Genomic DNA, 24,901 nt, shown 5'->3' on the forward strand with positions numbered 1-24,901 from the left:
CAGTTCCCTTGCTCTCTTCCTGGCCTAAGCCAACACCTCTGGTGTCGGGAGGAATGACCACTACAGCGGTCTGCCGTGGTATCAGCACCCTCCAATGTTTTTACGCAGTTGCCATCACAGCAGTTTACGCTGCATGCCTTTAAATGGGCGGGAGGCTCTGCCATCTGATGAATACTCCACGCAGACGGCTACTGAAGAAAGGCCATCTGGCTGTGGGCCCGTGGAGTTCTAAAGGTGCGCGCGGGGAAGAGCTCCTCAATCAGGGCTAGGAAGCCGGCGCAGAACAGCATTCCGAGAAAGAACCGACGGTAGAGGGAAGAGGATAAGAGTCCTCAGAAGGTTTGGAGACTAGGAACAGCCCGGGCCACGTGAAGGACCCGCCTTTATCTACCAGGGAAATGGCAATCCAATCCCATGGACAGAGGAGCCTGGTAGGCTACAGTTCATGGGGTCGCAAAGAGTAAGACACGACTGAGCGACTTCACTTTTATATATGGGGTTGAGGATACAGCCCCATGGGTCTCTACTGCCCCTCGAAGAAGGGCACAGCCTGCCCTAGGTCACCCAGCAAGGAAACCGCCGGCTGTCAAGGAGGGTGCCCGACAAGAAACACGGCTCAGATCTTGTGGCTGCCGTGTGAATATTCATGCTCTTGGGGCCAATCAACGTCTCAACCGCTCAGAGCACACCAATTGGCTTACCGCATGCAGATAAGCATCGTGGACAGTTTTCCAAAAGCTGGTAGAGACCTAACTCCGGCAGGACTCGGAACCCTGAGCCGAAAGAGCTCGGTTTTAGCAGGCGTGTACCGCGCGATTGACCGACGGCACGTCACTTCCTATTGGACCGGCGGAAGTTGCTTCCGAGAGCGTTGCCATTTGTAGGAGGGAGTTCCGGTCGTGGCTGAGGTGGTTGCATTTTGTTAGTACCGGAGAGTCACGATGGCTGCAGTGGATTCAGATATCGAGCCGCTGCCTCGTGGGGGTTTCCGCTGCTGCCTCTGCCACATCACTACAGCCAACCGTAAGCGGTGGCTACTCGGGGGGCGGTTTCGTTTTTGGGTCCTAGTGAAGATAGGGTTACAGGTCATAGTTCTTGCCAAGTCTGTTGGTAGGGTCTCACTTCCGTTTTCTCTCCGCCGTCCGGAGGGATTACAAAGTGGGGAGAGTCCCAGCACCTTACACCCCAACGCCCCGGTATCTGAAATCTCCACGACGGAAATTTCGTTATTTTATTCCCTCTTTAACTGTCAGGTATTGCACATCGAGCTCTAGGGCGGGGAGAGGGAATTTAGAGAGGTGAAGAAGCTCACAATCTAGAGATGGAGATAATTTTCAATACCCTTTGTTTGGAAAGCTGCAGGATCACAGAGAAGGTAGTAGGGAAAGGAGCCCTACAAGAGGAGCTCCCCAGAGATGGTGAAGTAGCGTGGTGAAGTAGTATACTTCCAAGTGTACATGTGTGGAAGGTGGGTTTGGAAAAGGAGACCACGTCCTTTTATGACAGTGCGAGAGGCCCAGTGAAACCTCAGCTTCCACTTCTGAAGTCTGGAATCATAATCTCACCTAAACATCTTTCATTTTTCTTTTTCATTGTGAATGAAAAATGCCCTACCACTGTCCAGTAGGGCAAGCCAGAAATCCAGGATAGTCTTCTCTGGCCCCACATAACACTTGGTGATGTCAAACAGCTGACTCAAAGGGAAAGAGAAAATTAAAAAATCAGCTAAGTTTCTCCACATTCATCATGTCCCAGACTCTGGTGAAGTGCTATGTATGAATAGTATCTATGTGGTAGGAAGTATTAATATCTCCATTTCATACCTGAGGAGACATGAATAGTGAGGTTAAGTTACTTGCCCAAGATCTCATACAGCTTAACAGAGCTAGGATTTGTTTCTTGGTAGTGTGACTTCTGATTCTGCCCTTGGAATCTCTGTATTATACTCAGAAATGATAAGTGGGAGATAGTGTAGGGTCCTGATTTATTTAGTTCATCTATGTATTGAAGTCAGGAGGAGAAAGGGACAACAGAGGATAAGATGGTTGGATGGCATTACTGACTCAATAGACATGAGTTTGAGCAAGCTCCAGGAGTTGGTGATGGACAGGGAAGCCTGGCAATCCATGGTGTTGCAAAGAGTTGGACACGACTGAGCAACTGAACTGAACTGATATATGACCTAGATAAGTTACCTGTTAGTTTCTTTACCGTGTGCAGGTATTGCTCTATCTTACACTTATAGGTGGTTTAAGAAATACTTGTGTACAGCCAGTTCTCCTGGGGACCACTTAGAATGCACTGTACAGACAAATGGACAAGAGAGGAAGCTGAAAGGAGCCAGGACTTTGTTATTCAAAACTCACATTTTCAGCGGCTTGGAAGAATCACTAGGATCCAAGTATGCAGAGAACAAAGTCAGAGTAGGTACACTGAAGCGCGATTCAGATGCTTTTGTCTCACGCTTGTCTTTGCAGGACCCAGCCTTGATGCCCACCTGGGAGGCCGGAAGCACCGGCACCTGGTGGAACTACGAGCTACTCGAAAGGCCCAGGGACTTCGAAGCGTGTTTGTCAGTGGCTTTCCCCGGGATGTGGATTCTACTCAGCTCTCTGAGTACTTCCAGGCATTTGGACCTGTGGCCAGTGTTGTCATGGACAAGGACAAGGTAGAGTGAATGACTCTGGGGGTAAAGAATGAGTCACGTGTGCTGCACACCAGAAGAAATGAGGGAGAGAAACCAGCAGACTGTTTCTGCTGGTTCCTAATGTGACTTGCCTTAGCTGGGCACTGCAGTACTTGGGGGCTAGTCCAGCTTTGTGTCTCTCACCCTCACCCCCGACCCCTGCTGGGATTTTATCAGTTTGCCAGAGTTAGTCACTGGGGACCTTGTTGGTCATTTATTTATTCTCTCAGTCTTTCATTTGCCAAATATTTGTTAATTGCTAATTTTGCACTAGGCTTCCCTGTCAGGGAACTAAGATCTTGGGCAAGTTACTTAACCTTGCTATTCATGTCTCCTCAGATATAAAATGGAGATAATAATAGTACCTACCGGGCATGCATGCTCAGTTGCCTCAGTCATGTCTGACTCTGTGACCCAATGGACTGTAGCCTGCCAAACTCCTCTGTCCATGGGATTCTCCAGGCAAGAATAGTGGAGTGGGTTACCATGCTCTCCTCCAGGGGATCTTTCCAATCCAGGGATCGAACCCCCATCTGCATCTTCTGCATTGGAGGTAGATTCTTTACTGCTGAGCCACCGGGGAAGCCTTAGTACCTACCACATAGATATTCATATATAACACTTGGCTGCGAGTCTGGTACATAGTGAATGTGGGAAAACTTAGCTGATTTTTTAGAGAACTTTATTTTTGGCTGAGCTAGGTCTTCATTGCTGTGCATGGCTTTCTCTAGATTTGGTGAGCGGGGGCTGCCCTTCATTGCAGTGCACGGGCTTCTCTTGTTACGGGGCACAGGCTGTAGGGCACGGGCTTCAGTAGTTGCAGCACATGGGCTTGGTAGTTGTGGCACAGAGACTTAGTTGCTCCATGGCATGTGAAATCTTCCCAGACCAATGCATGTCCCCTGCCTTGGCAGGTGATCTTTACCACTGAGCCACCAGGGAAGCCCTTTAGGGTGTTCTATATAAAAGGTCATGTCACCTGAAAATAGTGATAGTTTTGCTTTTCCTTCCCAATCTGATGCCCTTTATTTCTTTTTCTTGCCTAGTGGTTCTGGCTGGGACTGTGCCAAGTAAGAGTGGTGAGAATGAACATCCTTGTTCCCGATTTCAAAGGAATAGCTCTCAATTTTTTACTATTGAGAATGATGTTTACTGTGGGTTTGTCATATACGACTTTTATTACGTTGAAGTACATTCCTTCTATGCCTGTTTTATTGAGTTTTTATCATAAATGAATGCTGAATCTTGTCGTATGCTTTCTCCTGCATCTATTGAGATGATCATATTTTTATTCTTCAGTTTGTTAAAGTATATGTCATGTTGATTGATTCATGGATGTTAAACCATCCCTTCATCAAGGAAAGATATAAACATCTGAATGCAGAGTTCCAAAGAATAGCAAGAAGAGATAAGAAAGCCTTCTTCAGCGATCAGTGCAAAGAAATAGAGGAAAACAACAGAATGGGAAAGACTAGGGATCTCTTCAAGAAAATCAGAGATACCAAAGGAACATTTCATGCAAAGATGAGCTTGATAAAGGACAGAAATGGTGTGGCCTTAACAGAAGCAGAAGATATTAAGAACAGATGGCAGGAATACACAGAAGAACTGTATAAAAAAGATCTTCATGACCCAGATAATCACGATGGTGTGATCACTCACCTAGAGCCAGACATCCTGGAATGTGAAGTCAAGTGGGCCTTAGAAAGCATCACTACGAACAAAGCTAGTGGAGGTGATGGAATTCCAGTTGAGTTACTTCAAATCCTAGAAGATGATGCTGTGAAAGTGCTGCACTCAATATGCCAGCAAATTTGGAAAACTCAGCAGTGGCCACAGGACTGGAAAAGGTCAGTTTTCATTCCAATCCCACAGAAAGGCAATGCCAAAGAATGCTCCCGCACAATTGCACTCATCTCACACGCTAGTAAAGTAATGCTTAAAATTCTCCAAGCCAGGTTTCAGCAATATGTGAACCGTGAACTTCCTGATGTTCAAGCTGGTTTTAGAAAAGGCAGAGGAACCAGAGATCAAATTGCCAACATCCGCTGGATCATGGAAAAAGCAAGAGAGTTCCAGGAAAGCATCTATTTCTGCTTTATTGACTATGCCAAAGCCTTTGACTGTGTGGATCACAATAAACTGTGGAAAATTCTGAAAGAGATGGGAATACCAGACCACCTGATCTGCCTCTTGAGAAATCTGTATGCAGGTCAGGAAGCAACAGTTAGAACTGGACATGGAACAACAGACTGGTTCCAAATAGGAAAAGGAGTACGTCAAGGCTGTATATTGTCACCCTGCTTATTTAACCTCTATGCAGAGTACATCATGAGAAACGCTGGACTGGAAGAAACACAAACCAGAATCAAGACTGCTGGGAGAAATATCAATAACCTCAGATATGCAGATGACACCACCCTTATGGCAGAAAGTGAAGAGGAACTCAAAAGCCTGTTGATGAAAGTGAAAGTGGAGAGTGAAAAAGTTGGCTTAAAGCTCAACATTCAGAAAACGAAGATCATGGCATCCGGTCCCACCACTTCATGGGAAATAGATGGGGAAACAGTGGAAACAGTGTCAGACTTTATTTTTCTGGGTTCCAAAATCACTACAGATGGTGAGTGCAGCCATGAAATTAAAAGACGCTTACTCCTTGGAAGGAAAGTTATGACCAACCTAGATAGCATATTCAAAAGCAGAGACATGGAGAAGGAAATGGCGACCCACTCCAGTACCCTTGCCTGGAAAATCCGATGGACGGAGAAGCCTGGTAGGCTACAGTCCATGGGGTCGCAAAGAGTCAGACACGACTGAGCGACTTCACTCACTCATTCAGTGAACGATAAGAAAAATTTTAAGTCTACTACTACTAATGTAGTGAAAGTATTGCGATTCAAAACACTTGTTGAACCTGGGAGTTTGAGATATAAATCCTGGTTCTGCCACTTCCCTCAGGTACTTCCCATACCCTTTCTAACCTCACTTTTTTGATCTGTAAATGAAGACATGTAATGGTGTCTGTGTCAGGGTTGTTCTGAAGACAAAATGAAGCATCACCTTGTAGGAGCTTAGCACAGGACTTGATACATTACAGTCATCCCTTAGTATCCTCTGGGGATTGGTTCCATGACCACCTGTGGGTATCAAAATCCTCTCTTGTTCAAGTCCCTCATAAAAATGCAAACACGTGGACTCCCTCTCAGCAGTTTCTGCCTCTAAGGATATGGAGGGCTGAGTAGAATATGTATTACTCGAATGACTTAAAGTTACCAAAAGGGAGAGTCCAAAGGAATCTTTTTTCATGGTGTTTCAGCTGATTTTATCAAGGCACACAGATGCTTTGCTTGCAGCCTTAAGCTGTCTACTTGGTGTTCCCTTGAAATAAGCTTTTCCTATAAAATAACAAATTGTGTAACTCGGGCTAAGTTTGTGGTGTTGGTAGCCATCAGTCTGCTCTTTGGCGCACAGATGGCTGGCTGAGCTTTCTCCAGAACCATAAAGATCTTTTAAAAGGTACTAACTGTAAGGTTAGTGTAGCTCAAAATAATCATTCTCTTAGTTAAGTGCTCAGTAAATTTCCTGACGAAACACATAGTTGCCTAATTTAAAAACTCCAGGTAAAGCTGCTGCCTCACAGGTTTTATCAGCTGTTTCCGCAGGATAGAGGGTCGAGTTCAGGTTCTCAGGGAGAGCAGTCCCCTGAGCTGTAGGTTTTTTCATGTTGCAGACGGAGTGCTCTGGGCGGGCTAAGGTTCACCACCTTTGTTCTTCGTCCCTCCTCAGAACGGCTCCCTAGAGAGCACGGGGCCATCTTAGTTTGATCTTGACGTGCTTTATGAAGTACTGGAACCATCTTTCTCTACTGTATAAGGCTGGGGATTGGTAAGGTTCAGGATAGTCTCGAGCTGCCCAGTTGCATAATAACCAGGAGTGGGAAACAATACTCAAAAGACTAATATTGATGTATTTAACGATCTTAAGTTTTTCTCTTAATATTATAATGATGACATTATAACTGTATAACTGGAATCAAGACATTGTTGGTTTAATCTCATAAATAGGAGCATACCTCATAAATATGTTGTTTAGGACATGTGTCAAGTATTGTGTGCTTCCTTTTAGAAAAAAATACAACCACTTAAATGAATCAAAAAACAAAACAAAACAAAAGCAGAGACATTAACTTTGCCAACAAAGGTTCGTCTAGTCAAGGCTATGGTTTTTCCTGTGGTCATGTACGGATGTGAGAGTTGGACTGTGAAGAAGGCTGAGTGCCGAAGAATTGATGCTTTTGAACTGTGGTGTTGGAGAAGACTCTTGAGAGTCCCTTGGACTGCAAGGAGATCCAACCAGTCCGTTCTGAAGAAGATCAGCCCTGGGATTTCTTTGGAAGGAATGATGCTAAAGCTGAAACTCCAGTACTTTGGCCACCTCATGCGAAGAGTTGACTCATTGGAAAAGACTCTGATGCTGGGAGGGATTGGGGGCAGGAGGAGAAGGGGATGACAGAGGATGAGATGGCTGGATGGCATCACTGACTCGATGGACGTGAGTCTCAGTGAACTCCGGGAGTTGGTGATGGACAGGGAGGCCTGGAGTGCTGCGATTCATGGGGTCGCAAAGAGTCGGACACGACTGAGCGACTGATCTGATCTGATCATCCCTGAAATAAACCCCACTTGATTGTGGTGTATGATCCTTTTAATGTATTATTGTATTGGATTTATTAATACTTTTTTTGAGAAGTTTTGCATCTGTGTTCCCCAGAGATAATGGCCTGTAGTTTTCTTTTTCTGTATTGTCTCTGTCTGGTTTTTATATTGGTGACATTGACTTTGTAAAAATAAGTTAGAAAGTGTTCTCTCCTCTTCAGTTTTTTGGAGTAGTTTGAGAAGGATAGGCATTAAATTTTTGATCCTAGACTTTTGTTTTTTGGGAAATTTTTTGATTACTTTTTCAGTCTGTACTAATGATCAGTATTCAGATTTTCCATTTCTTCGTGATTCAGTCTTGGAAGGTTGTATAATTCTAAGAATTTGTCCCTTTCTCTAGGTTGTCCAGTTTGTTGGTGTATGGGTGTTCATGTTCATAATATTCTCTTGCCTTTTGTATTTTTGTGGTATCCACTGTTATTTCTCTTCTTTCTTTTCTGATTTTATTTATCAGAGCCTTTGCTCTTTTTTTCTTGGTGAGTCTAGCTAAAGTTTTGTCACAGTACCACACTGTCTTAATTACTATAGAGGGCTCCTTTTTATAAGCAGAATGAGGTTCTAACTTTACCACTGAAGAGAATGTAAAAGAATATGGAATGGGAACTTCTGTGGTGGTCCAGTGGCTAAGACTGTGCTCCCAATGCAGAGGGCTTGGGTTCAATCCCTGGTCAGGAGACTAGGTCCCACATGCCATAAGTAAGACCCAGTGCAGCCAAATAAATAAATTAATTAAAAAAGAATATGGACTTTTAAAAAAACCCCAAAAAACAGGGTTTATATGTTTATGTTTACACCTAACACAGTGATCATTACATGGATTCTTAATGTTAAAAGAATCTAATTAAAGCAGGAAAAGTTAGGGGGTGAGTTTAGTGTAACCAGTGAAATGTCATTGGGATGACTGGGGTTTGATGAAATAAGTAAAATGAAGTTTTTCAGATGCAGGGTTGGTGAGAATAAAATGTGTGCAATTTGAGTGAGAGAGATAATTGCTTTTCTAAATATGTTCCCCAGCAGGAATTCCCTGGTGGTCCAGTGGTTTGAACTCTGCACTTTCACTGCTGAGGGCAAGGGTTCAGTCCCTGGTTGGGGAATTAAGATTCCATAAGCCTTGTGTCACAGCTGAAAAATAAATAAATATGTTCCCTGATGTCCTGGAAATAGGAAGCAAATATTTCCAATTTATAGTGTGGTCCCCATTTTGAAGAGTCTCACCTACTGTTAGACCATGTGTTTGGTTTCTTGGTTCCAGAACTGTCATCATTGTCCCTGTTGTGGTTTGACAGGGGGTGTTTGCCATCGTGGAGATGGGGGACCTGGGTGCCCGGGAAGCTGTTTTGTCACAGCCCCAGCACAGCCTGGGAGGACGTCGCCTGAGGGTCCGGCCACGGGAGCAGAAAGAGTTCCAGAGTCCAGCCTCCAGATCTCCCAAAAGAGTGGCCCCTGACAGTCACCAGCTGATCAAAGCACTCGCCGAGGCCCCGGACGTGGAGGCACAAATGGTGAAGCTCGTGGGGCTGAGGGAGCTCTCCGAGGCCGAGCGGCAGCTTCGGAGCCTTGTGGTGGCGCTAATGCAGGAAGTCTTCACAGAGTTCTTCCCTGGTGAGTCACTGCCCCGCTCTGTCTGAGCCCTCTGTGTTTGCATCCCCAGCCTCCCTCAGCTAGTGGTGTTCACTTGCTTGCTTTTCCATCTTTGTGCCACGTTATGTTCTTCTGCCACTTATTCCCTGCAGTGTCTCTTGACTTTTATTCTCTTCTCGGCACCCAGGCTGTGTGGTCCATCCTTTTGGCTCCTCCATAAACAGCTTTGACGTCCATGGCTGTGATCTCGACCTCTTCCTGGATCTGGGGGACTTGGACGAGCCCCAGGTATGTGACTGTGGAGGCAGCTGTGAAGAGTTAGTAGGAATGGTCGTGTGACGCTGGGCGATCCCTTGACCTCTCATGCCTTAGTTCCTGTCTGTAAAATGGGGATAATAGGACCTGCATGAAGGGGTTATTATGATTGGATAAACGTGGATGTGATTGGATAGGATAAAATGAACATGGAATAGGTGACATTTGTAACGGGAAAAAAAATTTCAAAATGGCAGTAATATCTTACTGGAAGAGAGATATATGTATGAAATGACATACAGTAGTGGATTATGTTTTTGCTTATCTGTGATTTGTAACATCTAATGTACAGTTTCTGCCTTGGGAGTAGGAAAGGGTTATTATTTTTTAAATAAACTATTTTTTAGAAATGTTTTAGATCCATAGCAAAATTGAGCAGAAAGTACAGAATTCCCATATATCTCTTCCCTGCAAAAGGTTGTTTTTATTTTTTTTTGACTGTACCATGTAACTTGCAAGATCTTAATTCCCTGACCAGGAATCAAACCTATGCCCCCTGCAGTGGAAGTGCAGAGTCCTAACCACTGGACCACCAGGGAATTCCTCCTTTAGTCTTATTCAATCTGAAACAGTTCCTCTACCTTTTTTTGCTTTTCCTGACTGTAATATTTTTGTAAGATGTAGACTGTTTATTTTATGGCATTAAAAGTTTAATTTTAAAAAAGGCTTGTAAAGATTAAAAGAGTTAGTACTTTTATAAAGCCTTTAGAATAGGGCCCAGCCCATAATAAATTGTAATAGATATATCTTAGAGATGGAATGTTCCCCAGTTAGGGGCAGCAGGAGAGACAGTTACTCAGCCCATTTCCATCCACAGCCAGCCCCAAAGGCTCCAGAATCTCCCTCCTTGGACTCGGCCCTGGCATCCCCACTGGATCCTCAAGCCCTGGCCTGCACCCCAGCCTCCCCTCCAGACTCACAGCCTCCAGCTTCTCCTCAAGACTCGGAAGCCCTGGACTTTGAAGCCCCTTCCTCCTCACTGGCACCTCGGACTCCAGACTCTGCTTTGGCCTCTGAGACCCTCGCCTCTCCCCAGTCCCTGCCTCCAGCCTCGCCGTTGCAGGAGGACCAGGGAGAGGGGGACCAGGGGAAGGCGGTGGAACTGGCAGAGGCCCTGAAGGGGGAGAAAGCAGAAGGGGGAGCCATGCTGGAGCTGGTGGGATCCATCCTTCGGGGCTGTGTTCCTGGAGTGTACCGAGTCCAAACCGTGCCCTCTGCGCGGCGCCCTGTGGTCAAGTTCTGCCATCGGCCTTCAGGTCTCCATGGTGACATCTCCCTCAGTAACCGGTACCTTTGAGGTGGTGGGGGAAGGCCAGCTGGTACTCTGGGGAGGGGGAGGGAGGCGCCCTGCACCAGCTGAGCCTTGAGGTTGTCCTTACTTAGTCCCGTCTCTCTTTCTGACACTTATCTCATGTCTGGCTTTCATTTCAATGTTTGGAAAGTATGTTTCTTGGAATACTGATTTTAAGGATTTAGGAAAGAGTTCCATGGTTGAGTAAGTTTGGGAAATACTAAGTTAACACAGGCCAGTTTCTCCCTTCCCTCCTCTCCTACTTGCTCTTTCCTCCTTCTCGGTCCCTGTCTTTGTTTCTTTGCATAGTAAATGTTCTAATCAGTCTTATTAATAACATGCTCTGTGACTCTCCAAGATATTTATAGGATGTAATGTTTCCCAAACACATTTGATGTGTGTGTGTTTTTTTTTAAGAAGCAATATTCACTTTTTTTTTTTTAATTATTTTCGGCTGCACTAGGTCTTCATTGCTTGCAAGGGCTTTCTCAAGTTGGGGTGAGCGGGAGCTACTCTTTGTTGTGGTTTGTGGGGTTCTCTTGTTGCGGAGCACAGGCTCTAGGCACGAGGGCTTCAGTAGCTGTGACACAGGGGCTTCATTGCTCCAAGGCATGTGGACTCTTCCCAGACCAGGGATTAAACCCATGTTCCCTGCATTGGCAGGCGGATTCTTACCGACTGCGCCACTAGGGACATCCCATTTGATGTTCTTTTGTACACACTCTCTCCAGATCACGTCAAAGAAACACCTCAGGAAACCCTCTTTTGGCCATCTTCCAGCTGGCCACCATTACACAAGTCTGGAATGATAGCTGGGGGGGTGACAAGCTCCTGAGCCCTGACACCCTGTCTGCCCTCTGTCTTAGGCTCGCCCTGCACAACTCCCGCTTCCTGAGTCTCTGCTCTGAGCTGGATGGGCGAGTACGGCCCCTTGTGTACACTCTGCGCTGCTGGGCTCAGGGTCGAGGGCTGTCAGGTGAGAATGAATCAGGACAGACCGGGGGCTGCGTTGGTGTCGGGGCAGAGGCAGGGATTCGGGGAGGGAAGGAAGTGGGCTTGAGAAAACTGCCAAGGAGGGGGTCAGAACTGCCTCTGATCTAACCAGAATTAATTATTTATGCAGGGAGTGGCCCACTTCTCAATAACTACGCCTTGACCTTGCTCGTGATCTATTTTCTTCAGACCAGGGACCCTCCTGTGTTGCCCACTGTGTCCCAGCTCACCCAGAAAGCAGGTACAGCAGCCCAGCCTTCACCCGCCCTATCTCCTGACCTTTATCTCTCTTCTTCATCTTAGACATACGGAGCTTCCTGGGAATGAGATCTCTGCTGTCGCTACCATATCCACCCCCCAAGCCCCCACCCATCTTCCTGCTTTCAGGCTGAGCTTCACCTTTTTTACTTTCATAGGCGAACAGGTGGAGGTTGATGGCTGGGACTGTAGTTTCCCCAGAGATGCCTCAAGACTGGAGCCCAGCACCAATAAGGAGCCTCTGAGTGAGTCTGGGGAGCCTGGGAGAGGACTAACAAGTGGTGTTAATGACACAGTTATTGGCACACAGCAGCCTTGTGGGTTAGTTAATATCATTATTGCCGCTTGACAGATGAAGAAACTGTGCCTTGGAGTAATGAAGTGGCTTGCCCAAGGTTATACTGCTAGCAGGGGGAAGGGGCAGTATCTGGGGGGCACTGTGGGGAGAGAGGTTTGACCTCTTGTTTATTAGGATCAGAGGAGCCTGGCTCTGGCACTCCTCTGAGCCACTTGGGAGGGAAAAGGCAAGTCCAGCTCAGGGAATGGCTGTGGCGCAAGGCTGATCTCAGTTCTGGCCTCTAAGGGACCCCTTTTGCCTGCTCTTCCTCTTTCCTCCAGGTTCCCTGCTGGCCCAGTTCTTCTCCTGCGTCTCTTGTTGGGATCTTCGTGGCTCCCTGCTGTCCCTGCGGGAGGGTCAGGCACTACCTGTGGCAGGGGGCCTGCCCTCTAATCTCTCGGAGGGCCTGCGCCTTGGCCCCATGAATCTCCAGGACCCCTTTGACCTGAGTCACAATGTGGCGGCCAACGTGACCAGCCGGGTGGCCGGGAGGCTACAGAACTGTTGCCGAGCGGCAGCCAATTACTGTCGAAGCCTCCAGTACCAGCGGCGGTCTTCCCGGGGTCGGGACTGGGGGCTGCTTCCCCTTCTGCAGCCCAGCTCCTCCAGCTCCATGCTTTCTGCGACACCTATCCCCTTACCCCCTGCTTCCTTCACCCAGCTCACTGCTGTGCTGGCCCAGGTGTTAAGGGAAGCCTTAGGGTGCCATATAGAACAGGGAACCAAGAGACTGCGGTCAGAGGGAGGTGGCCCTGGGGAGCCCCCCCAGGGAGGGACAAGCAAAAGAGCAAAACTAGACGGACAGAAAAAAAGCTGTGAGGAGGGGCCAGAGGAGCAGCAGGGATGTGCAGGGGAGCATGGTGAAGATGGCGTGGAAGAGATGGTCATAGAGGTTGGAGAGTCGGTGCAGGACTGGGTGATGCGGAGCCCTGGGCAGCCAGGGGAGCTGCCCCTGATGACCAGAAAGCATCTAGCCACCAGAGAAGAGGGGCAGTCAGGCACCGCAGCGCTGGCCAAGCAGGGGCCCAGAGGACCTGAGGCAGCCTGCGAAGGGTCTCAGGCCGAGGCCGAGAAGCAGGTGTCGCTCGCAGTGAGCTGGCGCTGCGCCTTGTGGCACCGTGTGTGGCAGGGGCGGCGGCGTGCCCGGAGACGCCTGCAGCAAAAAATCAAGGAAGGAGGTGGAGCTGGTGCTGGCTCGGGAGCAGAGTGGCTGGCAACTGAGGCTCAGGTCACCCGGGAGCTGCGGGGACTGAGCAGTACTGAACAGAGGCCAGAGGCTGAGCCACTCCTGACCTTCGTGGTGTCCACCTCCCAGGCTGACCAGAGTCTCACTGTGACCCCACTCCAGGATTCTCAAGGCCTGTTCCCTGATCTCCATCATTTCTTACAGGTTTTCCTCCCTCAAGCACTTCGAAACCTGCTTAAGTGACGATGGGAACCCTGAAAGGCAATAAAGCTGCTAGTTTAATGAACAGTAGTTTCCTCTATTTCCACCTGGTGATAATACTCCTTCCCCACTAAGTGCTTAGTGCAGCCTCAGAGGTACCTTGTCTCGTCACCCTAAAACAGGTCTGTCTCCCAGGCTGTTTCCTTTCATGCCCAGGGCAAGTGATTGGCACCTGGACCCTCTCAGTACTGAGTTCTGGAAAGATGGAGTGCTGGGTGGGTGGCTTGAGCTGCACCTGGGAAGAACCAAGTTTCCTTCCTCATTTACATTACTGCCCAGATTTTGAATGGTGATGGGGCTTGAAATTTGGGTTCAGGGTTATAAATCCATTCTCTTCATATTGGGTAAAAAATGTTCAGATCTGAGCATGGGTAAAGGACAACCCCTCATTTGAACTGTCAGCCCCTCCAGGGTGATAGGACTTGGCTGTGTTCTCCCTCAGTTCCTCCCCTGTTGCGGGTCCCGGAAGAGTGCCTCTTCTCTTATTAACAGCATCTCTGAGCTGCAAGGTGGTTTAATGAAAAAAGCCTCACTTTTACGGAGGGTTTCAGACCTGGGCTTGGGTTAGATGTACAATCTCTCCTCTAGAAAGCTGGAACAAAAGGAGCGTGGGACTCCGTCATCTCCACGCAGTTGCCACCCCAATGAGTGTCACACGACCACGATATTGTGGGTCTGGCACGACCTCTACCAAATCACCATGGGCCAGGCGACCCGGAGGGAAACGCCTCTGGTGCCCCGCGAGATGCCGAGCTGGCAGCTCTGCCACGTAGCAGCAGAGGGGCGGCTTTCCAGCCAGGACTCAGCGTCTCCGCGCGGTCTACCTCCACGTCCTGACTCGGATTGGCCATCCCCCACTGCGCCGGCGCGAGTTTTTTCCGCGCTGGCCAGCAGGCCCCACCCACTTCTTTTTCCATTCAGCTGCTGCGGGATACCGAACTGTCGTGCGTAAGCCTTCTATGCCGTCCTCGCTTTCCGGCTGCTGTTTCTCCACGGCTCTCCCCTTCCCTCCTCCCTTCTCTCCCTGACGGCTTACTTTGCGGCAGCGCGGAGAGCCCCACCCCCTTTCTCTGCGGAATCACCATGGCGGCTGGGGTAAGTTTGCCGGCTCCGGCGATCCAGGTCATCCTATCCGACGCCATCCTCTGCCCGAGCGGGCTCAGCCGGCGTCAGAGGGGTTCTGCAGCTGAGTCGGGAACTGATCCGGGGTTTAGAGATAGTACTGTTCGAGAGTAGGGCCTCCAGGCCCCAGAGGGGAACTGAGGCTAGGGCTCTGGGAGGCCGAAGAGGTGAAAGGGTCTGGGGTAAAGGAGAAAACGGATGCCGGATTCTGGCAGTCTGGAGCTTGATAAAGCAGTTCGGGTTCATTGCCGCCTCGAGACGTGGGATCCGGGCAGGTTGGCAAAACTTTTGCGACCGTTTTGTGGGGCAACAGGAGGGACAGGGCGAAGAGGAGGGTCTTCATGGGCAGGTACGGCTGGCCACGGTTAAGGGTGGTCCGGTGGGGAGGTTTGGGAGCGAGAAGAGTCTCCGGACAGGGAAGTCAGGCCAATTGGACCTCTCTGGCCAGGTTAATAGAAGAGGAGAAGGCAACCCGGAGAACTCACTGCGGGACAGGACCGAAGAGATGGAATGCGTGACAAGAAATGAAAGGGTTTTTAGGGAGACCGAGTTGATTTAAGATGCCATTCGGTTCCCGTGGCTATTTGGAGGGGGCTCCGAAATGTCTTGGACGATGTGTGTGTCTTGGAAACAAGGGTAATACTTCTGAAGGGTGAGCGGCTCAGCAGTAGTGAGGCACTCGGGAACCATGAATGAATGAACAAGGGCTCTGGGAAGGGAGGGCTGTGTATTTGTCGGCAGATGGAGTCTGAGGTACTTAGAAGTTCTGTATTTCTTGGAAATATATTTGAGGGGAAGAGAATGCTTCTAGAGACGTCCTTAGAGAAGGTCAAATCTGTCAACAAGCTTTATTTAGCAGTCGGTGTGTAGTTCTGTCCTCGGTATTTCAGGGGACTCTGGTTACACTTGAAAGCAGATGTGGAAGAACTAACTTGGTTCACCAGAGGGAGTGAGGTGAAACGGATTGGGATTACTCAGGGAAGTCATTCCCTGGAAACGTTTAGGACTGGGACCCTTCTAGTCATTAATGTGTTATTCCCCATCTTTTCCCCACAGACCCTGTACACATATCCTGAAAACTGGAGGGCCTTCAAGGCCCTCATTGCCGCTCAGTACAGCGGGGCTCAGGTCCGCGTGCTCTCCGCACCACCCCACTTCCATTTTGGCCAAACCAACCGCACCCCCGAATTTCTCCGTAAATTTCCTGCTGGCAAGGTGAGTAGGGAAGTGGAAGAGGGGCCTTTGGTCCTGAGAACCCAAGGAGAGCTGAGAAGCCATCACTCTGAAAGTGGCTTCCATCTTTAAACGGGATCTTTTCATGTTATTTTTTTTCCCTACACATCAGAGACTTAAAAAAAAAACTTTTTATTTTGAGATAATGGTGATTTATTTGTAGTTAAAAATAGTACAGAATTCTTCAGTGATTTCCTGTAAAACACAAGCTTTGAGGCAGACTGAATGGATTTTGACTGATTTCAGTGCAAATGTCAATAGGTCAGTTATCTGCTGTGAGTGAAATTCTTGCCCCAAGAGGCTTACTGAGGTAGATAAATAACCATGCTAAGTCGGTGGGGTAGTACGTGGTAATGCTCTGGATAATATAGACAGCAGTAGAGGACTTGGTTTCTTGCCTTTTGCTTATTTGATTGAGGAATTATGTAAAAATATCTAATAATATCTAAATTTGGGGGGTTTCTTATGTGAGTTCACATTGTAGGGGGTAGCAAGTTAGTCATGTAGTTTTGGTTCTTGAGTTTCAGATATTAAAAGAGTTTGGTTAGCAAGGGATATCAGCCTTATATAAAAACTTCTATTCAAAACAGTTGAGCCTCCTGGACTTGACTAGTGAGAAACTGCTGTGTATTTTACTTTTGACTATTTTGTCACCAGGTTCCAGCCTTTGAGGGTGACGATGGATTCTGTGTGTTCGAGAGCAATGCCATTGCCTACTATGGTAATCTGCAGTGGCTGTGGGAGTGGGAGGATCTGGAGGTGGTGAGGCGTAGGGGAGGGTGGGGGACCTGGAGTGGACAAAAAGAGGAATTTCCAGGCACCTGGACCGGTCTTGGCATAACCCCAGAGTTCTGACCTTCATGTTCTGCCTCTGCAGTGAGCAACGAGGAGCTGCGGGGAAGTACTCCCGAGGCAGCAGCGCAGGTGGTGCAGTGGGTGAGCTTTGCTGATAGCGACATAGTGCCACCAGCCAGCACCTGGGTGTTCCCTACCTTGGGCATCATGCACCACAACAAGCAGGTGAGCCTTGGAGCTTGGGGGAGACCACGGGCTGGGGTGGCATCAGCTTCCTGAGCATCCGGGAGGAAGGAATAGGAAGGGCGATGCCAAGAACACCTAAATAGTTAAAACCTAATCTTTGGGATGTAAGCTGGGAGTGCTGGGGAGCGCTGGGCCATTGATGGTCTTTGTCTAACAGACCCAGTGGAGGTGGGAGGTCTGAGTGGACAGACCAGAGATTTCTGCTGTAAAAAGATTGTATCAGATGGTAAGGGAGTATAGTTAGACCAGATGACCTCTAAGGTGACTTCTAAAATTCAAAGACGTATGACTATGATTAGTACAGTTTGAAATGAAGCCAGACTGCACCCTGAAGAAATTTAACATTGAGAGCTTCATTTGTGATACATTTGCAGCGAGCCAGGACTCAGTGGAATAGCTATTTTGGTTCTGTTATTGGGGGAGAAGGGCAGGGACAGGGCTTGCTACCCACTGCTGAGTCTGATCATTTTAAATCAATAGGCCACAGAGAATGCAAAGGAGGAGGTGAGGCGAATTCTGGGGCTGCTGGATGCTCACTTGAAGACAAGAACTTTTCTGGTGGGCGAACGCGTGACGCTGGCTGACATCACAGTTGTCTGCACCCTGTTGTGGCTTTACAAACAGGTGAAATTTATAAAGAATCTGGGTCGGGAGCGGGTAGGTGAGGGTTAGAAACAAAGGGACAAGTCTGCCAGGTTGCCTGTATTTTGCTGATGTGAGAGGGTCTGAGGTAACAGCTAGTCCTTTTTTTTAAATATTTGTTTATTTATCTAATTGTGCTACGTGTTAGCTGGGCATGCAGGATCTTTTTTTAATAGCTGTGCTGGGTCTTCATTGCTTCCTGGGCTTTTCTCTAGCTGCGATGAGTGGGGGATCCTCTGCGTCATGGTGTGCAAGCCTCTCATAGCAGTGGGTTCTCTTGTTGCGGCACGCAGGCTCTAGGGTGTGGGCTTCAGTGGTTGTAGCTTCCAGGCTCTAGAATAGTTGTAGCACAAGGGTATAGTTGTTCCGTGGCATGTGGGATCTTCGTGGATCAGGGCTTGAACTCTTGTGTCCTGCATTGGCAGGTGGATTCTTTACCACTGAGCCACCAGGGCAGCCCCAACAGCTAGTCTTGAGGACCACTGTTACTGGGAAACCGGGCTTGCCTCTTGAGGGGCGTTGAGCCAAAAAACTACCAGGCCAGAGATCAGGATAAAGAAGGATTTATTATTATTGCTTGTAGCAGGTAAGGAAAACACCAAGCATCTATCCTAACACCAAAATTGGAAGTTTCAAGCTAAGGTGAAGGAAATGGAAACCCCCAATATTCTTGCCTGGGAAATCCCATGGACAGAGGAACCTGACGGGCTATAGTCCATAGGGTCATAAGACTCAAATGTGACTGAGCATGCATGCACACGCATACTCGTGAAGGGGCTTGGGTGGCTAATGGTTTAAACCTTAATTGAAGTCATGAGGGTCAGAAAGTGTCATCATCATTGCCCCTTTGGTTCCAGTTGATCCAATAGTTGAGGGCTTTAGACTAATCTTTATCACTGAAACAAGATTGGGAGTCTTTACTACTGATATGATATCTTTGCTGTTGTTAATTTTCTTTCTGTAGTCTTTTGTTCCTGTGATCTTTTATTCCTTTGATGGTTGATGGTTTAATCGCTAAGTTGTATCTGACTTTTGTGACCCCAGGGACTGTAGCCCACCAGGCTCCTTTGTCCATGGGATTCTCCAGGCAAGAAAACTGGAGAGGGTTGCCATTCCCTTCTCCAGGATATCTTCCCGACCCAGGGATTGAACCCTCGTCTCGTGTGGCTCCTGCATTGCAGGCGAATTCTTTACCACTAAGCCACCAGGGAAGCCTTTAAGATCATTTATTACTATGACCTGTTCAAAGACAAGTATTATAGCCAAGTTCAGGTCACAGAATGGCTTAGGCCAAAAATGACTTATATTATGTTGAGAAAGTCATGCCTGGTTCTCTTTTAATGTGGACCCCCTAACCCCATCTTCTTACATCACAACTGCTTCCCCTCCTGAGAAGTTCGGTACTCTTCTGTCACCCGTAATTTCCGTTTGGCAGCTGTTATGTATAGTTTGTTCCCATGTTTCTAGGGCAGCCTGTTTGTGTTTAGTTGTGAAGACAGAGTTGGGGTTGGGGCTTCAGCATTAGGATATTTGGAGGCAGAACTTGGAATAGTTCTTGGCTTCAGTACTCATTGGCTGTTGGGGGAGGTGGGTGTCCGAGGGGGCTGTGTGTGTGAATTCCATTAGTCTTTTTCTCCGCATGGAATCTGTAAAACTAAGGTAGTAATAATCACCATTGAGGTTACTGGTTAAAGAAGATGGCACATTGCTGGTTCTAAACAGCAGTCCTTGAACCGATGCTGGTCCAGAATAGTAATGTGATAACCGCAAAGAAACAAGCACCTACTCTTGTCAGAGCCTGTGCCAAGGCCTAACAGGGACCATCTTAGTGAGTCTTTGCATGTTGTGTGGGCCAGAGAAATGTAGCCCGCCGAGGACATGTAGCTTGAGAGTCGTGGGGCAGGATTTGAGAACCAGCCCTACAGAGGTGGTGGTGGCGTGGCCCTGATTGCATTGTTTTCCCTCTGATCTTGGTAAATGGAAACAACGGTAAATGAATTTTTCATGAAGCTGAGTTTAAGGACTGTCGTTCTGAAATAAAACATTTTTTTTGCTGTCAAATATTTACTTTCTGAACTTTGATGATACATGTATTTCTCACATATCATGCAGTTCATGTAGGTAGTTTTTGTTATTTATTTGGCAGAGGGAGTTGGTAGCCCTCTTTTGGTCCCAGCCTTTTCAGTTTTACTGACGCATGAAACTGTAGGTATGAAGTGGCTTTGTAAAAGGAGTAAGGGATGAGTAAAGTATTCCTGCCAAGTCCATGCATAGTGAATGGACGGTGGGACCAGCATCCATTAAACTGGATAGGGCTGCTAGAGAGAGACCAGTAAGGTAGGTGGGCATAGCCCTCCTGGGAAAGCTGGTGTCTGGAGGCTGAAAAGGAGCTGGAGCTTCAGTGTAGACAGAAGCATGGGGCTCTGGCTCTGGCTCAGACACATCAGGATGTTTCCCTCCGCTGACTTCATGTCCATTCTCGCCTCCTGGCAGGTTCTGGAGCCTTCTTTCCGCCAGGCCTTCCCTAATACCAACCGCTGGTTCCTCACCTGCATTAACCAGCCCCAGTTCCGGGCTGTCTTGGGAGAGGTGAAACTCTGTGAGAAAATGGCCCAGTTTGATGGTAAGTCTGAGGTCCAGGGACATGTGGGCAGGATCAGGGGACTGGTTTGCTCAGTCTTAACCCCTTGATTTCCTGTCTGGGTTTTGGGTTATGTGGACGCACAGAACATAGGGCATCGTGTGTAGTAGCTAATCTTGTGTGACACTCTTACACATTGTTAATTCTTACACACCCATATGCTGGCACTCTTTTGTGTTAACACGTAGAGTCCTGGTGTGCATGTATTAGTTGCTGAGGGCTGCAGTCTTGCTCAGGGACGTACAGTGAACTGGCGGCAGGCACTGTAGCATCTGGATCCCTTACTTGGCCCCCTAGCAGTTTTCCTCCCTTTACTATGCTTGTACCTGGTTTGGGAGGGATGTGGAAAGAGGCCAGACACTGACTTTTCTCCCTCTCTTTTGCACCAGCTAAAAAGTTTGCAGAGAGCCAGCCTAAAAAGGACACCCCACGGAAGGAGAAAGGTTCTCGAGAAGAGAAGCCAAAGCCCCAGGCGGAGCGGAAGGAGGGCAAAGAGGAGAAGAAGGCGGCTGCCCCCGCTCCTGAGGAGGAGCTGGATGAATGTGAGCAGGCGCTGGCTGCCGAGCCGAAGGCCAAGGATCCCTTTGCCCATCTGCCCAAGAGGTATGGATGTTGGAGGGCTTGGGATTTTAGATTGTCCATACAAAATTGAGTTGCTTATCAACAACAGATGGGTGCATTTTCAAAAAGCAAGTTTCTAGTGCATCTGGTATTTGAGAATATCAGAACTTCTTTCTAGCAAAGAAAGCAGACGGGCCAAGAATTCAGTGTGGAGGTGACTTGCTCATGACTTGTTTGGTCTTGGGTGCACTTGTTGAGATTTGAGATGGCTGGGAACTGGTACATCGAGGGGTGCAGGAAGGGTGAAGATGCAGAGAGTGCCTGGCATCGGCTCTGCTGGGCTGGCTTTGCTCAGGCAGCAGACACTGCATCAGTAGCCTTTGATTGTCTTTTTGCTGCACCAGCCTGTATCAGAATTGCTCACTAAGAGAAAGAATGATGACTATGGCTATATAGTGCTTGTCTGGTTGTTTCCCAGACGAAGGGAGTTAAACACCTCAAGGAGAAAGAGGCAGATGAGGTGGGTGGTTGTGTAGGGTTCTTGGAAGAAAGAGTACAGTAGAGGGGAGATTTTTAGAATCATATCTTTCTTCAGCCGCTGCTCTAAGTCACCTTATTAACGAGTTTCAAGCAAGATGAGAAATGTCTTTTCTGTAGTCACATGACTTAGTTCTCTTTTCTGTTTTTCTTGCCCACTCACTCTGCCTTTCCCAAAGCCATCTGTCTTGTCACTAGTTGGTCCTTTGGGATGCAGGATTGTTGGACCTCCCCCTTTTGTAGTGCTTTGTATATGGATGAAGGAGCACACACTGGAGGTGGGCATAAGAAGTATGTGTGGTTATAAGCGACAAGCATGGTACTGGATAGTTGCTGTAAGAAGCCGCTGCTTTCCAATTTGGGGACCAACTTGGGCTGTAGCCGAGATATCTTCCTCCCAAGCATGAAGTGGTTCCATACAAGAGGTTGCTGATACAGCTGCTCTTTAAAGATGTGTTTCTGAACCGTTTAGCACAAGACCAGGTCAGGAGTGAGCGGCATTTTTGGTGTGTGATAACCAACCCAAACTGTATATGCTGTTGTAACAGATAGCTGGAGACATTCACATATTTTGGGTCTGTACACTGGGCAGAAAATAAATCAGGCAGTAAACATTAATAAATCTTTATTGAACTGTGCATTCTTTGTTACTGTTTTGGCATGTCTATTCATACCTGTTGGTGGCATTACCATGGTTCTCTCCTGAGCTGCCCAAATGCTTTACCCCAGGATTCTTAAAGGGGGTGTCTTCAAAGACAGACAAGGCTCAAATCCAGAGTTAACTTCAGTTATTTTAAGGCTTTTCAGCTAACTTGTTTCAGGAGCTGTTTAGAGCCTGTGTTCAGTTGAGGAGGAGAAATGGACACATGGTCATGAATAATAAAGTTCAGGAGGAAGTGAAAGAAAACTCCCCGGCTCCACTTTCTGAGGTGGTTGAGGCAGTAAAGCTCCTCAGATGAGGTCTCTGATGTGCATTTGGGAAGACCCTAGGACCTCTGGTTAAAAGACAGTTCTTGGCTACATTGTAACAGTGAGCAAGTCACACTACTTAACCATATTTGTTTATAAAAGGAGGGATGGTAACAGTCTCTGACTCTAGAAGTTTGTTGACTTATTTATACTAATAATTGAACAAGGTAAACATTAAGTATAACGGTGTTTAAGAGATTTATGTAACTTTCATGCAGTCGAAAATCATTTAGCCATTAAAACATTTGCAAAACATTCTCAGTAGCCAGGCAATGAACAAATTGTGTAAGGCACAGAGCTACATGCAGCGTCTTTGGAACACCACCAGTGGGAAATACATTAAAATATTAAGGCATCACAAGTGATCTTCTTCAGTCAGCATCTATTTTTATAATTGGAAAGAACAAAACGGAAGCCCTGCTTACCATGGTGGGAGACACCTCCTATTCTGATGCTGGCATCCTTGGTGTCTGTCCCTGTGCTAGATTGCTTCAGAGACCACCTGGGGGGTTTTTAGCACCTGAACTTGTTTCTGGGCAGAGTAACTAAAGGACGCGGTTGTAGGATTTGGCATGGAGGCCCTTTGAAAACATTCATCTCTTACATTGCTGTCATATTGTAGTGTGTGTAACCCGAAGAGGCCTGTGTGATGGGGGTGGGGGTGTGGGCAGCGACTTGGGTGAGTCAGGAACCAAGTGTGACTCATGGAGAGGAGCCCTGGGAGGGGCCAGACAGGAAAAAAGAGGAGTTCTCGCTGTGAGCCTCCACCAGGGGGCAGCAGCTCCCACATCTTTCTTGGGGCAGATGGCCCTGGGGCCCTCCTGGGCCCCACCCACCCCGGGCCTTGCATACCGTGTGCCTAGCTGCCCTGGCCCCCTCTCATACCCCTCAGCTCTCCTCCCTTGAGGAGATATGCATCTGCCAGTCCAGTGACTTCCTGTAAAGCAGTACGTTGGAGTGAAACGCCCTTAGCTTCTTTCATCCTGGCGACATCTGTTGCCTCAGTAGGACCTTCCCCACCTTGACTTCTTGCTTTATTCCCTCCGTGCAGTACCTTTGTGTTGGATGAATTTAAGCGCAAGTACTCCAACGAGGATACGCTGTCCGTGGCGCTGCCGTACTTTTGGGATCACTTTGATAAGGATGGCTGGTCCCTGTGGTACTCTGAGTATCGCTTCCCTGAAGAGCTCACCCAGACCTTCATGAGTTGCAACCTCATCACTGGTGAGAAGATGGCTCTGGGGGGAGGAAGGGAGGCCACGGTAGTGGGCGATGTGATTTCAAAAGCTGAATGTTCTTCTTCCCCTTTAGGAATGTTCCAGCGATTGGACAAACTGAGGAAGAATGCCTTTGCCAGTGTCATTCTCTTTGGAACCAACAATAGCAGCTCCATTTCTGGGGTCTGGGTCTTTCGAGGCCAGGAGCTTGCTTTTCCGGTGAGGAAGGTGCAGGGAAGGTGGGGCAAGGATTTGGGAAATGCACTCATATTCCTGAGTCAGAGGGAGTCCTGGAGAGTTCAGGGAATGTGTCCATGAAAGAGCAGTCATGTTCACAGGCGTCTCGGGCTCTGATGATGGGTGTCTGAGCTGGAAGTAACAGGTATGGAACAGTGTCTGATGACCTGACCACATGCTTCTTACCTGACTTTTTCTCCCCAGCTGAGTCCAGATTGGCAGGTGGACTACGAGTCATACACATGGCGGAAACTGGATCCCGGCAGCGAGGAGACCCAGACGCTGGTTCGAGAATACTTTTGCTGGGAAGGGGCCTTCCAGCATGTGGGCAAAGCCTTCAATCAGGGCAAGATCTTCAAGTGAACACCTCTTGCCATCGCCCAGCCGCCTGCACCTGCCCTTCAGGGAGAATGGGGGTCATTAAAGGAAACTGAACATTGAACCCTTCCCTGTGCTGCCTCCTTTGTGGGTGATGGCTTCTTCAGAGGGGAGTAGATGTGTTGGAGCAGGGTTCTGTCTGTGCCTGCAGGACCTCCCTGCGCAGGAGAGAAGTCTTCAGAAGAGCAGAGAGGCCGCTCCTCAGTTTTTGTTCTACTGCGTTGCTTCTTCCATGATGACCATCTTCTAGCCTAGCTGGGAAAGATTGGATGTAGTTAGGAGGTGGTGACACGGGGCTTTGTAACTACCTAATTCCAGACCCTCCCCTGTGACGGGGAGAGTACCTGCTGGTGGGGTGAGAGCGCAGCACGCACAGCCACTTAACATGACTCCCAGCAGCCATTCCCAAGGATCAGAGTTTTAACACTTCAGACCAACAAGACAAGGCACAGATTCCTTGGAACAGATAACTGGCCTGTGGGCCCAACTTGGCAGCGGATCATCTCTGGGGTATCCCTACTTTCTCACAAGGAAGTGGGGTTCCAAGATTTAAGTAACTTGCCTGTGATCACACATCTTAGGTGGTGGAGGCAGAATTTTGAACCCAGTGGGTGTCCCTGGATCCTGTACCATAAACACACCCTGCTGCTTCCTGGAATGTAGAGCAGTCATAAATGTCATTTAACAACCCTGCTCAGAC

The 24,901-nt window shown here is 48.1% G+C and overlaps 2 protein-coding genes and 1 non-coding gene across 4 annotated transcripts; 2 read left to right on the forward strand and 1 right to left on the reverse strand.

Moving 5' to 3' along the window:
• The first annotated feature begins 232 nt into the window (after positions 1–232).
• TUT1 (terminal uridylyl transferase 1, U6 snRNA-specific) lies at positions 233–14,415 on the forward strand. Of its 2 annotated transcripts, XM_055581058.1 has the most exons (10): positions 233–1,023; positions 2,478–2,668; positions 3,733–3,765; positions 8,688–9,003; positions 9,170–9,270; positions 10,115–10,584; positions 11,455–11,564; positions 11,712–11,822; positions 11,998–12,084; positions 12,458–14,415. In XM_055581058.1, exons 1-10 carry the CDS (start codon positions 942–944, stop codon positions 13,603–13,605), a joined length of 2,649 nt encoding a protein of 882 aa, XP_055437033.1. In that variant the 5' UTR covers positions 233–941; the 3' UTR covers positions 13,606–14,415. The 2 variants fall into 2 exon arrangements, with proteins under 2 accessions (XP_055437033.1, XP_055437034.1); XM_055581059.1 differs by lacking the exon at positions 3,733–3,765 and having other exon boundaries at positions 235–1,023.
• Positions 9,764–9,836, reverse strand: TRNAG-UCC (transfer RNA glycine (anticodon UCC)). The gene has a single exon. It is a non-coding gene; the product is annotated as a tRNA-Gly (tRNA).
• Positions 14,416–14,563: 148 nt separating the features above from the next.
• On the forward strand, positions 14,564–24,265 carry EEF1G (eukaryotic translation elongation factor 1 gamma). Its single transcript, XM_055581062.1, has 10 exons — positions 14,564–14,718; positions 15,802–15,960; positions 16,636–16,699; positions 16,856–16,998; positions 17,500–17,643; positions 20,155–20,284; positions 20,692–20,905; positions 23,421–23,593; positions 23,681–23,805; positions 24,028–24,265. The coding sequence occupies exons 1-10, from the start codon at positions 14,707–14,709 to the stop codon at positions 24,184–24,186; spliced, it is 1,323 nt and encodes a 440-aa protein (XP_055437037.1). The 5' UTR covers positions 14,564–14,706; the 3' UTR covers positions 24,187–24,265.
• The last annotated feature ends 636 nt before the right edge of the window (positions 24,266–24,901 follow it).

This window comes from Bubalus kerabau, chromosome 5 (assembly GCF_029407905.1).
Source record: "Bubalus kerabau isolate K-KA32 ecotype Philippines breed swamp buffalo chromosome 5, PCC_UOA_SB_1v2, whole genome shotgun sequence".
NCBI lineage: Eukaryota > Metazoa > Chordata > Mammalia > Artiodactyla > Bovidae > Bubalus > Bubalus kerabau.